The 12,193-nt window shown below is 66.1% G+C and overlaps 1 protein-coding gene across 1 annotated transcript; it reads right to left on the bottom strand.

The window, feature by feature from the left end:
• Positions 1 to 1,874: 1,874 nt before the first annotated feature.
• TRIM3 (tripartite motif containing 3) lies at positions 1,875 to 10,735 on the bottom strand. Its single transcript, XM_083855184.1, has 12 exons — positions 10,699 to 10,735; positions 9,574 to 9,715; positions 7,559 to 7,793; positions 7,041 to 7,201; positions 6,607 to 6,787; positions 5,532 to 6,255; positions 5,199 to 5,302; positions 4,702 to 4,869; positions 4,452 to 4,620; positions 3,656 to 3,726; positions 3,418 to 3,558; positions 1,875 to 2,527 (listed from the first exon to the last, which is right to left on the bottom strand). The coding sequence occupies exons 2-12, from the start codon at positions 9,699 to 9,701 to the stop codon at positions 2,375 to 2,377; spliced, it is 2,235 nt and encodes a 744-aa protein (XP_083711310.1). The 5' UTR covers positions 9,702 to 9,715; positions 10,699 to 10,735; the 3' UTR covers positions 1,875 to 2,374.
• Positions 10,736 to 12,193: the final 1,458 nt, after the last annotated feature.

The following is a 12,193-nucleotide window of genomic DNA, read 5'->3' as shown; positions in this document are numbered from 1 at the left end:
GGCACTCCAAACCTCCCTGGGCAGCCCTTTCCATGAAGAAATTCCTGCTGATGTCCAACCTGAACCTCCCCAAGCACAGCTTCCAGCTGTTTGCTCTTGTCCTGTCACCTCTTTGCTGGGAAGGTCCCCCCTGAGCCTCTTCTGCTCCAGGCTGAGCCTCTTTTTCTCTAGGCTGAGTCCCTTCCCCAGCTCCCTCAGCCCCTCCTGGAGCTCCAGACCCTTCCCCAGCTCCCTCAGCCCCTCCTGGGGCTCCGGACCCTTCCCCAGCCCCTTCCCTTCCCTGTACACGCTCCAGTCTCTCTTGCAGGACCCAGAACTGGACACAGCCCTCGAGGTGTCACCCAGGGCCAGCACAGGGGACAATCCCTGTCCCGGGGCTGTGCCCACACTGGGCTGGGACAGTCCAGGTGCCATCAGCCTCTTGCCCACCTGGGCTCGTGTCCAGCCACTGTCACTACCAAGCCCAGGTCCTTTCCCAGCTCTCCAGGCCCTCTGTCCCCAGGTATTGCAGAGGGGTTTGGTGACCCAGGCAGAGGACCCAGCACTTGCCCTGTTGGCCCCGACACTGTTGGCCTTGGCCCATTAGTCCAGCCTGCCCTGATCCCTCTGCACAGCCTTCCTGCCCTCGGCAGCTCCACATCCCAACCACCCATGTGTCCTCTGTGAACCCACTGAGGGCACACCCCACTGCTCCATCCAGGTCATTGATAACTCTGTTGGACAGCACTGGGCCCTGGGGAGCCCCAGCAGTGCCTGCCCCCCCTGGATGTGGCCCCATTCCCACCCCTCCCTGGGCCTGGCCCCCAGCCAGGTGTTCCCAGCAAGGAGCACCTGTCCCAGCCAGGCTGCAGGTGCTCCATGAGATGCCACGGAGACAGAGACGGTGCCAAAGGTTTTGCTGAGCTCCAGGCAGGCACACCCACACCTGTCCTGCAGCCACCAGGGTCATCCTCGAGTGGGTGAGTCAGGATCTGCCTTTCCCAATCCCCAGCTGGATCTGATCCCCTGGTTGTCCTGCCCATGCTGTGAGAGTCACAGGTGATGTGTTCTAGGGCGTTCCCAGCATCAGGACCAGGAATAGGTGTGGACTTCCCTGTATCCTCCCTCCAGCCCTGCCTGGGGCATATCTGGGGCCTGGGAACCCCCGGGGGGCCAGGGCTGGTGGGGAATGATGAGTAGGGTCTGGGTGAGCTCTGCTGCTGTCCAGGATCCCCCATGGATGGCCAGAGCTGGTGAGGACCAGTCAGAGCAGCTCCGTGGCCTCTCCACAGCCCCTGTGGTATCCCCAGGGATCCACTGGCACCAGGGACCTGCAGGGTGTGAGCGGCTCAGCAGGTCACTGACCATTGTCTCCTGGGCACACAGACCAGTATAGACCAGTTCCTACTCCTAGTACAGACCAGCGTGACCCAGTCTCCATACCAGTACAGCCCAGTCTGACCCAGTAAAAGGACAGACCAGCATGACCCAGTCTCCATACCAGTACAGCCCAGTCTGACCCAGTAAAAGTACAGACCAGTCCAACCCAGACCCTGCTGCAAGCACAGACTAGTCTGACCAATACAGATCAGTGTAACCCTGTCCCCAGTCCCAGCCCAGCCCAGTCCAGCCTGGTCCCCACTCCCAGCCTGTCCCTGTCCCTGCAGATGGGTCAGTGCTGGCAGAACGCCCAGGCCAGGCAGGCGCCCGTGGTGCCACTGAGCTCCAGGCACGGCTCCTGTCCCTGCTTGGCCTGGCACTGTCTGGGGGTGCCCAGCACAGCCAGGAGGGCCCACAGGCCATATGGGGGGCTGCAGGGCAGGTGTGTGAAGGACAGGCAGGGCTACGGGGCAGCACGGGGCCAGGGTACTTCCAGAATACTTTATTTTGTACATACAGTTTTGTCAGCGTGCGGCAGCTGCCCCACAACCCCTGGAGCCCCCCAGAGCTGTGGAGCAGCAGTGCAGTGGGGCAGCAGTGCCGTGGGGCAGCAGGCACACACAGTCACCCCACGGCTAGGGAGGGGGGCTGGGGAGCTGGGGGGCAGCCCTCAAGGGGCACGGGGCTCTGGACTGGCCACTCCACAGCCCCCCCCAAGCCCTTCCAGCGGCTCCCCCTGCCCCTCATACCCCCCCACACCTTGGGCACCCTGTCAGCTGGGGCGGTGGGATGCTGGCCCTGCCGTGGGGCAGGGTGAGGGGTCAGACCATGACCCCCAGGCAGCCCCCACCCCACGGGACCCATCCTCACCCCCCAGGCCCGGCTGCCCCCTGGGATAAAGTGCACATGAAGCCAGGATGGCGCTTGGGGGGCAGGCGAGGCCACGGGGCAGCCGTCTCTCCAGGCAAGGCCCCGCTGCAGCTGCAGGCTCCTCCTGCCCGTGGTGTCCTGCCCGTCACTGCAGGTAGCGATAGGCCTTGAAGCAGTGGTTGCCCGAGTCAGCCACGACAACGTGGCCGTCGGAGGTGAGCGCCAGCCCCTGCGGCCCGTACAGCGGGTCGGCTGCCGTATTGATGTAGGACAGGAACGAGCCCGCGCTGTCAAACACCTGCAGGAGGTGCACAGGGATGTGCCCCATGGCCCCACGGCCCAGACACACCCAGCCCCAATGGCCCCTGACTGCCCTAAGCCCAGACACACCCAGCCCCAATGGCCCCTGACGGCCCTAAGCCCAGACACACCCAGCCACAATGGCCCCTGACAGCCCTAAGCCCAGGGACACCCAGCCACAATGGCCCCTGACAGCCCTAAGCCCAGGAACACCCAGCGCTGACAGCCCCCGGACCTGCAGGACGCACTCCCTGTGGGGGGATGTGGTCAATATCCCCCCTACGTCTATTCCAGTTAAGCCAAGAACCTTCTCAGTTGCTCCCAGGTGAGCCCAGACCCCTTCCCAGTCCATCCCAGTTGCTCCCAGTTGACCCAAGACCCCCACAGACCATTCCAAGTTGACCTGAGACCCTTCTTTGTTGCTCTCAATTGATGCCAGTTGCTCACAGTTGACCCAGACCCCTCCCAGTTGAGTGTAGATGCTGCAGAGACTCTTCCCAATTGACCCAAGATCCTTTTCAACTGCTCTCACTTAAACTGAATTCCTTCCTGGTTCCCTGCAGGTTCCCCACAGCACCTCACAGCAGATCATGTGGGTTGGGGAGGGGTCAGGGATGGGATGGGCCAGTGCTGGGCCCCTTGGGCTGCAGAGGGTGTGTGTGTGCAGGTAGAGGTGTGGGTACAGGTGTCTGTGCAGGCACAGGTGCAGGCACAGGTGTGCAGGTGCAGGTGTCTGTGCAGGTGCAGGCACAGGTGTGCAGGCACAGGTGTCTGTGCAGTACAGGTGTCTGTGCAGGCACAGGTGTGCAGGTACAGGTGCAGGTGTGCAGGTACAGGTGCAGTACAGGTGTCTGTGCAGGTACAGGTGTGCAGGCACAGGTGTGGTACCTGGATGCGGCTGTTGCCCCAGTCAGCCACGATGATGTTGCCGTTGCTGTCCACAGCCACCCCTGTGGGTGCGTTGAACTGCCCGTTGCCCTCCCCGTGCGACCCAAACTTGAACAGGAACTCGCCCTCTGCGTTGTACACCTGGTGGGCACGGGGGGACAACACGTGGGAGTCACGGGGGGTCACTGCAGCCCCCCAGCCCGGGGGGATCTCAGCACCTGCCTGTGGCTGCGCTCACCTTCACTGAGTGGTTGTGGAAGTCGGTCACCACGATCTCATTCTTGTTGTTGACAGCCACAAAATGGGGTCCTGGGGAGTCAAAGGGGGCTCAGCCTGAATGGGGCACAGGGAACTCATCCCCAAGACTGGGGGGCTCAGCCCTGAGAGGAATGGTGGGGTTCAGCCCTGGCCCCATGGCAGGAGCAGGATGGACCCAGAGCCCTGAGGCATGGACAGAGCCCAGAACTCAGAGCCCTCAGGATGGAGCCACTGACAGAACCTGAGCCCACAGCTCCAGCCCAGAACTGAATCCAGAACCCAGACCCAGTCTGTATCCAGAACCCAGTGCCTCAGTCTCGGTCACAGAGCTCAGAACCCAGATCCAAACCCAGAACTGAGTCCAGAACCTGAAACCACATCTCACATTGGGAACCAGAACAAAATCCTGAACTCAGGGTCTGGGATCTCAGTCCCAAACCAGAACCCAGAGATAAAACCCGGAACTGGATCACCAGCCTAGAACCCTGAACCTGACAGTGGACCCTGAACCGGACCCTGAACCAGACCCTGGCCCCCCGTCCAACCCCAAAACTCAAACCACAGCTCAGAACAAGTCCTGAGCCCAGAACCTGAACCCGCAGCCCAGAACTGGATCCAGAAAGCCAGTCTAGAACTGGAGCCTGGACCTGTCCCCCAGGCTCAGGCCATTCTTAGGGGTCCCAGTGCCACCAGCCACCCCAGCAATGTGGGGCACACGGTCCTGCCCTGCCGTGGTCCCTGGGGAGCCCAGGTCAGCCTGGGGGTCCCAGGGGTACCTGCAAACTGTCGCTCAGCGGTGCCACGGGAGCCAAAACGCGCCACCAGCTTCCCGTTGGGCTGGAAGATGAAGACGCAGCAGGCCTTGTTGTCCACCACGATGATGTGCCCGTTGCGGTCCACGGCCACGCCCTTGGGGCCCATCAGCCGCCCCGCGCCCAGCTTTGTCTGTGAGGGGACAGGGGGTCAAGGTGGGAGGTGCCAGGGACCCCCCACCCCTCAGAGCCCTGCATCCCTGCTGTCCCTCACCTTGAACTTGCCCTCAGGAGAGAACACGCTGACCCAGCGGTTGTCGTAGTCGGCCACAATGATGTCACCATTGGTGTCCACCGAGACCCCCGTGGGGCGCTGGAGCTGCCCTGGGGAGCGCCCCCGCACCCCGAAACGCAGCCGGAACTGCCCCTCATTACTGAACACCTGGGAGGGCAGCAGGGTCGGGGGATCAGGAGGAACAACCCCACACTTGGAAACACAGCTGGAACTGCCCCTCACTGGAGAACAACCGTGGGGGCCAGGAGGGAGCAGGGTGAGTCAGTGGGGGCCCTGGGAGAGTTCAGGGAAGGGACCACCCCTGCACACACTGGTTACTGCTGATGGGGTCAGTGGGGTCATGGAGATCCCAGGGTTACCCGGGGGGATCCCGAGGGGGTCAGCGGGGGAACCAGGGGTCCAAATCTATAAGCACTGGCTGTTGCTGTTGAGGTCAGTGGGGGTTGTGGGTTTTGAAGTCCCAAGGGTGTCCATACCTGCACACACTGGTTGTTGCTGTCAGCCACCACGATGCGGCCGGCGCTGGATGTGGAGATCCCCTGCAAGTTGGTGAACTCGCCCTTCTCCCGGCCACGGCTGCCTGCAGGCACCGGTCAGGGGGGGAACATGGGGCCCCAGGAGACCACTCATCACCCTGGTAAACCCCTGCCACCCCCTGGAGCCCTTCACCACCATCCCAGAAAGCCATGAGGAGCCCATGGAAGTACCCACTGTCCTGAAGAGTTCCTATGGCTGTGGGGAGCCCTAACAAGCCCCTCATCACCCCAAGACACCCCCACTGCCCCAGGAGCCCCCAGGCCCCTGCTCACCGACGCGGAAGATGAGCTCGTCCTCGATGGGGTTCTCCTTGCGCTTGGCGCTGCCGTACATGCTGGCGGGGCGGCGCAGCGCCTTCTGCCGCACGTGCCCCCCGCCCGGGGACTTGACGCGGCGCTTGGCCTCCTCAGGGGACGGGGGCACGTCGCTGGGGCGCAGGGCGCGGGCGCGGAACGGGGAGCCGCGCACGGGCTGCCCGTAGAGCAGGATGGACAGCACAAAGTCACCCTCGGTGCGCGGCGTGTACACCAGCTCGTAGGTGCCGTTGCGGTTGTCCTGCACCTCGGCCTCGGCCGCGGCGCCGTCGGGGCCCGTCACGGCGAAGCGCAGGCGAGCGCCACCGCTGCGCACCAGCGCCCCGTCCTTGTCCTTGGTGGTGACGCTGAGGGAGCAGGGCTGCCCCACCACGGCCTGGCGCAGCCCCTCGCCCGTGGCCACCGTGGTGTGCGCCGTGGCGCTGGTGGTCAGCAGCGCACCCAGGTTCTGGATGGAGCGGCGCAGCCCCTCGGGCTCGGCGTGGAACTCGAGCTGCGCGTTCTCGTGCGGGTGCTCGGGGAAGGGCCGCGCCGCCAGCTCCCGCAGCCGCTCGCCCATCTGCTTCTGCACCAGCAGCACCTCCGTGGCTGAGCCGTGGTGCAGCGCCTGCTCTGTGAAGGCGCAGCTGCTCAGGATGCTCTCCTGGCCCTGCCGCAGCACCTCCAGCTGCGCCTCCAGCACCTGTGGGACCAGAACATCACCTGTGGCACCGGGTGGGACGCCAGTGCCAGCACCAACACGTGAACCCCATCCTGGCCCTGCCGCAGCACCTCCAGCTGCACCTCCGTGCACCCTGTGGGGATGGCACGTCTCTGTGGTGTCAGTGTGGGACCCCCAAACCCAGCACCCCATACCAGTGCTCCACCTGCATCCCCACCTGCTCCCCAGCCATGGCTACAACCCCAACACTGGTGCTGAACTGGAACCCCAGCTATTGCATCAGTGGGGCCACTGGCACTGGGGTGTGGCTGATACACCCACACACCCTCCCAGGAAGGGCTGGATAAGGGCACTGAGGCACAGGTGTGTTACCTGCTGCTTGGCAGCACAGGTGGCCTCCAGGTCACGCAGCAGCACCTCCCGCCGCTGCCGCAGCGCCGCCTCCAGCTCCTCGAAGCTGCTCCCGATCTCTGCCTCGGCCTCAGCCCGGCGTTGCCCCAGCTGCCGGCTGATCTCGGCCACCAGCCCCACAGCGGCCGCCAGCTGTGGGAGCCTGGGGAGACACAGGGACCCCCTGAACTCCTGAACCTCCACCAACCCCACCTGAGCCCTGGAGTCCCCCACAGCACCCTCGTCCAGCTGTGGTATCCTGCAGAAGGAGGACATGGGGACTCCCTGAACTCTCAAACCCCACAGTACCCACAACGCCCTCCCCTGTATCACGTGTGGGTGACATCAAGCTGGTGCTGCAACCAGTGGGAGTAGGGCCAGCCACAGGTACCCCCAGGGACCCCCAGACCCCGTACCTGGCGCGCACAGCGTCGAGCTGGTGCTGCAGGGCTGCCTTGTGCTGCTCCAGCACGTCGCGCAGCGGCACGGTGCGGTGGTCCCGGTGCTCCCGCCGCTCCCCCTCCGTGCACTCCCGGCACATGGCTGTCTCGCAGGGCTCGCAGTAGAACTCCATCACCTGCCACACCTGTGCTCACCTGCTGCCCCACACTCCCGCCCACAGCACCCTGCAGCCCGCCCCAAACCATCTCTCCAGCCCACACAGCCTCTCCCAGACTCCCTGGACCATTGCAGCCTTCCCAGACCCCCTCTGGACCCTTTCTCCAAAGCCTGCAGCCCCCTTGGCCCCCTTGACCCTCACAACCCTTCCAGATCCTCACAGACCTCCTTAGCCTTCCCCAGATCCCAGCCCTGCTAAAGCCTCTCCAGTTCCTGAAGGTCCCCAACCCCCTGAGTCACATCAGCCCCCTGAAGCTCCCCAGCCCTCCCAGCCCCCCTGAGCCCCCCCAGCCCGTCCCCATCCCTCGGCCCCCACCTTTCCCTCGTGGTTCGGGCAGCAGAGCGGCTGCCCGGTGGCGGCGCCCAGGGGGGGCAGGGGTGCAGGGGGGGCCCCGCGGGGGTCGGGGTCCCGCTGCAGCACCTCCATCAGGTTGGTGATGAAGAAGTTGTTGGGCAGCGCCGGGACCCCCCGCTCGGGCAGGATCGAGGTCTGGCGGCACACGGGGCACGACAGGGACAGGCTCTGGGCCGGAATGTAGTTCTGCAGACACCTGGGGTCACAGGGGTCACGGGGGTCACTGGGGTCAGGGGGCACACGGGGCATGACAGGGACAGACTCTGGGTCAGGACAGGAAGGGGGCAGGGACTGGAATGGGGGCACAGGGGCAACATGGGCACAGATATAGGGGGACAGATGAGGGGATGGATGGGGGGACAGGACCCACTGGGGATGGGGGATGTGGGATGGCAGTGGGGGCAGAACAGGGGGATGAAGGGACAGGTGGATGGACAGGGAAACAGGGGAATGGACAGGCAGGTTGATGGGGGGACAGAAGGCGGAACATGCCACCTAGGGTTGGGGGCAGGTAGAGAGGGGGATGGACAGATGAACACGAGGGTCAGGGTGCAGGACAAGGGCACACGGATTGGCCTGGGGACAGGCAGTGGCACAGGGACAGACGGATGGACAGAGGGGCTGCACACAGGGACAGTGGGACGGGGGGCAGCAGGATGGACAGAGAGGGTGATGGGGAACACAGGGAGAGGGGAGCAGCGAGACAAACGGGGAGGTTGGGGTGCAGGCAGAGAGCAGGGGGAGAGACCGGGGCTGCACAGTGTCACCCTGGGGTGCAGGACAGGGACAGACGGACAGACAGATGGGGGTGCTGCGCAGTGTCGCACTAGGATGGGAGACACAGATGGACAGACAGACAGGAGGGCTATGTGGTGTCACACCAGGTGGGGGAGCGGCAGAGGAGCAGGCAGTCAGACAGATGGACAGGATGGACGTGGGGCAGCAGTGCCAGTGCCCCTGGGGAGATGGAGGGATGGACGGATGGACGGACTGGGGGGCTGGAGCAGGGCCAGAGGGCTCTGGGAGCACAGAGAGAGGGTGCCATCAGCAACAAGACCCCCTCACTTGGGGACCCCAGCCACAGCACCCCCAGCACCCACACTCAGGGGGCTCAGGGGCTGTGCAGCCCTCACACAGAAAAGTGGGGTGTGGGGGCAGTGGGGTGTGGGGGTCAGTGGGGTGTGGGGGGCAGTGGGGTGTGGGGGCAGTGGGGTGTGGGGGCAGTGGGGTGAGGGGGGCAGTGGGGTCCCAGCACTGTCATTGCCTGGGGAATGCAGGGGGGTCCCAGCTCCCACCTCTGGGGCCACAGGGAGGCTCAACCTCATCTCCCCCTGGGGAAGGAGGGCAGGGAGTGCAGGGGGGCCTGGCTCACCACCAGCCGGGGGCCAGGGGGGCTCTGCTCACACTGCAGGTTCAGGGGGTGCAGTGGGGCACACTGGGGGTACAATCAGTACTGGTGGGGTACAGGCTCAGGGACACAGGGGGATGCAGCAAGGCAGATGGGGGCTGGGTGCACTGGGGGGCAGAGGGGAGGGATGCTGGAGGGGGCAGAGGGGGCCGGAGGGAGCAGGGGCACAGTCAGGACATGGAGGGTGCTTTGGGAGGGCCGCAGTGATGGGACTGCAGTCAGGACTCAGTGGGGTGCAGGGGGGCCAGGGCACGGTGGGGATGTGCTGGGGGTGGAGGCTGGTGGGGTGCAGAGGGCACAGGACGGACGTAGAGGTGCTCAGAGACAGGCTGGGGATGGAGAGAGGATGCCAGGGCACAGAGGGAACACTGGGGTGCAGTGGGGTGGAGGAAGTGTAATGAGGGGTCCCACCTCTCACAGAAGGGGTGCAGGGCAGGGATCAGGTTCAGGGAGTGCAGGAGGGACGCAGGAGGGGTTCAGGGGGTCCTGTGTCTCACAGAAAGCTTGCAGGCAGGGATGGGGTTTGGGAGGATGCAGGGGGGGCTCGGGGGGGTTTGGGAGGTCTCACCTCTCGCAGAAGGTGTGCAGGCAGGGCAGCACCTTGGGGTTGCAGTAGCGGTCGAGGCAGATGCTGCAGATCAGGAACTGCTGGTCAATCTGCCGCACCACCGGGCTGGCGGGCTCGTGGCGGGCCATGGTGGCTCCTCAGCCTGGCGGGCACAGCACAGTGAGGGGCAGGCACCCTGCAACGCCCCGTGGGGCACCACGGCACCCCACAGCCACCCCCAGCCCCAGCTCACAGCTCCACACGACCCCCGCCCACCCCACGGGCTCGAGGTGGGTCATGGCAGACCCTCGGCCTGACAATGGGGGGAGTCTAAACGTGTGGGAGGCACTGCGGGGCACCCTGCAGCCCCCCACAGTGCCCCACAGCCCCACAGCCCCACAGAGGGACACTCACCCTGTGGCATGAGGGCTCAGCACCCTGGGGCGCCCACGGCACCCACCCCAAGGCACCCCACAGCCCCCGGCCCCACAGACAGCTTGTGGGGCACACACGGGGACTCCCCCTGGCCCCCAAAGGCAGCCCCAGACGTGCCCCCCACCCTCAGACACCGCCCCACCTGCCCCCTGCCCCTGGGAGCCCGCTCACCCCACAGCCCCCTCCGCTTGTGCCCCACGGCACCCGCCCCATCCCCGGTAACCAGCCGCCTGCCCCACCGGGCACCCACAGCCCCCGCCCCCCTGCCCGTGGGGCACCCCCAGCCCCACCGCCCACCGCCCTCCTCCTGAGCCCCCCGCGCCCACCGCACCGCACCGCACCGCACTCCTGTCCCGCGGGACATCACCACCCCCGTGCCGTGTCCCCTGTGCCCCACAGCCCCCCACAGCCCCCCGAGCCCCCCGCCCCTGGCCCCCTCCCCTCACCCGGCCCCGCTCCCGGCGCTGCGGCGGCTCCAGGCCCGGCCCCGCCCCGGCCGCCATTGTGCGGCACCGCCCCCCCCGGGCCGGGACACGGCGGGGGGCCGGGGGGGTCCCCTCACCCCGCGGGCCCGGGGGGTCTCTGCCCTCAGCGAACCCACCCCCCGAGCACCCTCCGCGCACCGCCCCGCGCCCCCGCCGCGGCCTCCCGCTCCCGCACCCTCCGCCCGCCGGTCCCGGCCCGGCCCCGCGGGACCCCGGCCCCACTCACCCCCCCCGGCGCCCCCTCCTCGCTCCAGCCGCGGGACCCCACGGCGCATCCTCGGCCCCGGCCCGGGATGCGACAGGGAGGCGGCCGGGCCGGGCCGCACCACCGCGCTCCGGAGGGGGGGGTGAAACATCCCGCCGCCTCCCTGTCCCAGGGAATCCGCCCCCGAGGGCCCCCCGCTCGGGGGTGGTGAGGTGGCTTTGCGGGGCGCGTTGCCGCCCCCGATTGAGGGGTTCGCGGGGAGGGTCTCGTGGGAAAGTGGGTAAAGTGACCCCTCGGCTCCCCCCGCAGTGTCAGTGGTCTCGCCTGGGCTGTGGCTCTGCAGCTGGGGGGGGCTCCGCGCATCCAGGGGTACCCGGCTGTTGCCACGGCAACCACATCCCGACCCCGAATTTGGGGGGGGGGGTTGACCCCAGATTGGAGGGGGAATAGGGCTGGGGGATGTGGGCATACACTGCTGGGTGGGGGCATGGCGGGCGGGGGGTTACCGAGCGCAGGGTGACGGGCGGTTTAAATTGGGAAGTAGGAGGAATGTAAAACGGGGATGGAGGGGGAATAAAGGGAAGGTCAAGGCGAACAAGTGGATATATAGGGGGCCGAGGGGGATGCACAGGTGAAAAGAGGGGTAAAATAGGGGTTATAGAGGGGTGGTATAAAGAAGGTACAGGCAGGCTACCAAGAGGTTTATAAAGAGGGGGGATAGGAGTCACACCAGAGCCCACTAGGCCCATGGCAGCCCCTCAGGCTGCAGGAATCCCACACTTCTTCCCACCTGCCAGCTGCCACAGCGCCTCCTCAATGGGACCCCCCTCATCGCCATCACCCCCCTCAGCTGGCGCCCCTCCACCCCGCAGGGCAGGATCCCCCCCCCCCCCCCCCCTCCAGGACATGGCATCAGGCCCACCTGCTGCAGCTTCCCGGGGAATTCCAGCCCCCTCCTGGCTGCTTCCTTGGCTGAGGCACGAGCAGGCCCTCATGGACAGGGCATCCTGGCAGAGCTGGAGCTCCGGGGGTGCAGAGGGGGTGCCCCTATCCCCAGCCAGGTCACTGCAGGAGTGGGTCATGGGGGAATGATGGCCACAGGGACGGGAAGATCCCGTCCCAGCCCAGCACATGGACCCCCAGCCTCGTGGGGACCCATTGGGCAGAAGCAGCTCTAGGATGGACCCAAAACTCTGCCATGAACCAGCCCTGCTATAAATGTGTCCCCATCCACACGGGGGGCCCCAGCACAGTCCCCTGACCCTCCACCTTGTCCTCAGTGTCTGGAAGGTTCCACGGCCAGGCCAGAGCTGGTTGTGCAGCCAGCACAGTCTGCCAGGAACAAGGATGATCAGGAGGGCGACAGGAGGGTGACCTGCCCTGGAACATGGGACCCACCCCCAGGGCCTTCCACTCCCGGCCAGGCACCACCAGAAGCAGCAGAAGCTCTGAGGCTCAGCGTGTCCCACGGGCACCTACAGCACAGTGGGGATCAGGTGTTGGGACATCTGCAGTG

This window comes from Zosterops lateralis (assembly GCF_965231275.1).
Source record: "Zosterops lateralis genome assembly, chromosome: 2".
In the NCBI taxonomy this organism is placed as follows: Eukaryota; Metazoa; Chordata; class Aves; order Passeriformes; family Zosteropidae; genus Zosterops; species Zosterops lateralis.
Note: the sequence above shows the minus strand (reverse complement) of the source record. Positions and strands in the feature narration are given on the sequence as shown.

Coding starts and splice junctions, on each gene's coding strand:
- TRIM3 (XM_083855184.1), bottom strand. CDS start 9,701: ATGGCCCGCCACGAGCCCGCCAGCCCGGTGGTGCGGCAGATTGACCAG. Junction 5,303..5,531: donor CGAGCTCATCTTCCGCGTCG/GTGAGCAGGGGC, acceptor CGGTGCCTGCAG/GCAGCCGTGGCCGGGAGAAG. Junction 3,559..3,655: donor TCCACAACCACTCAGTGAAG/GTGAGCGCAGCC, acceptor CGTGCCCACCAG/GTGTACAACGCAGAGGGCGA.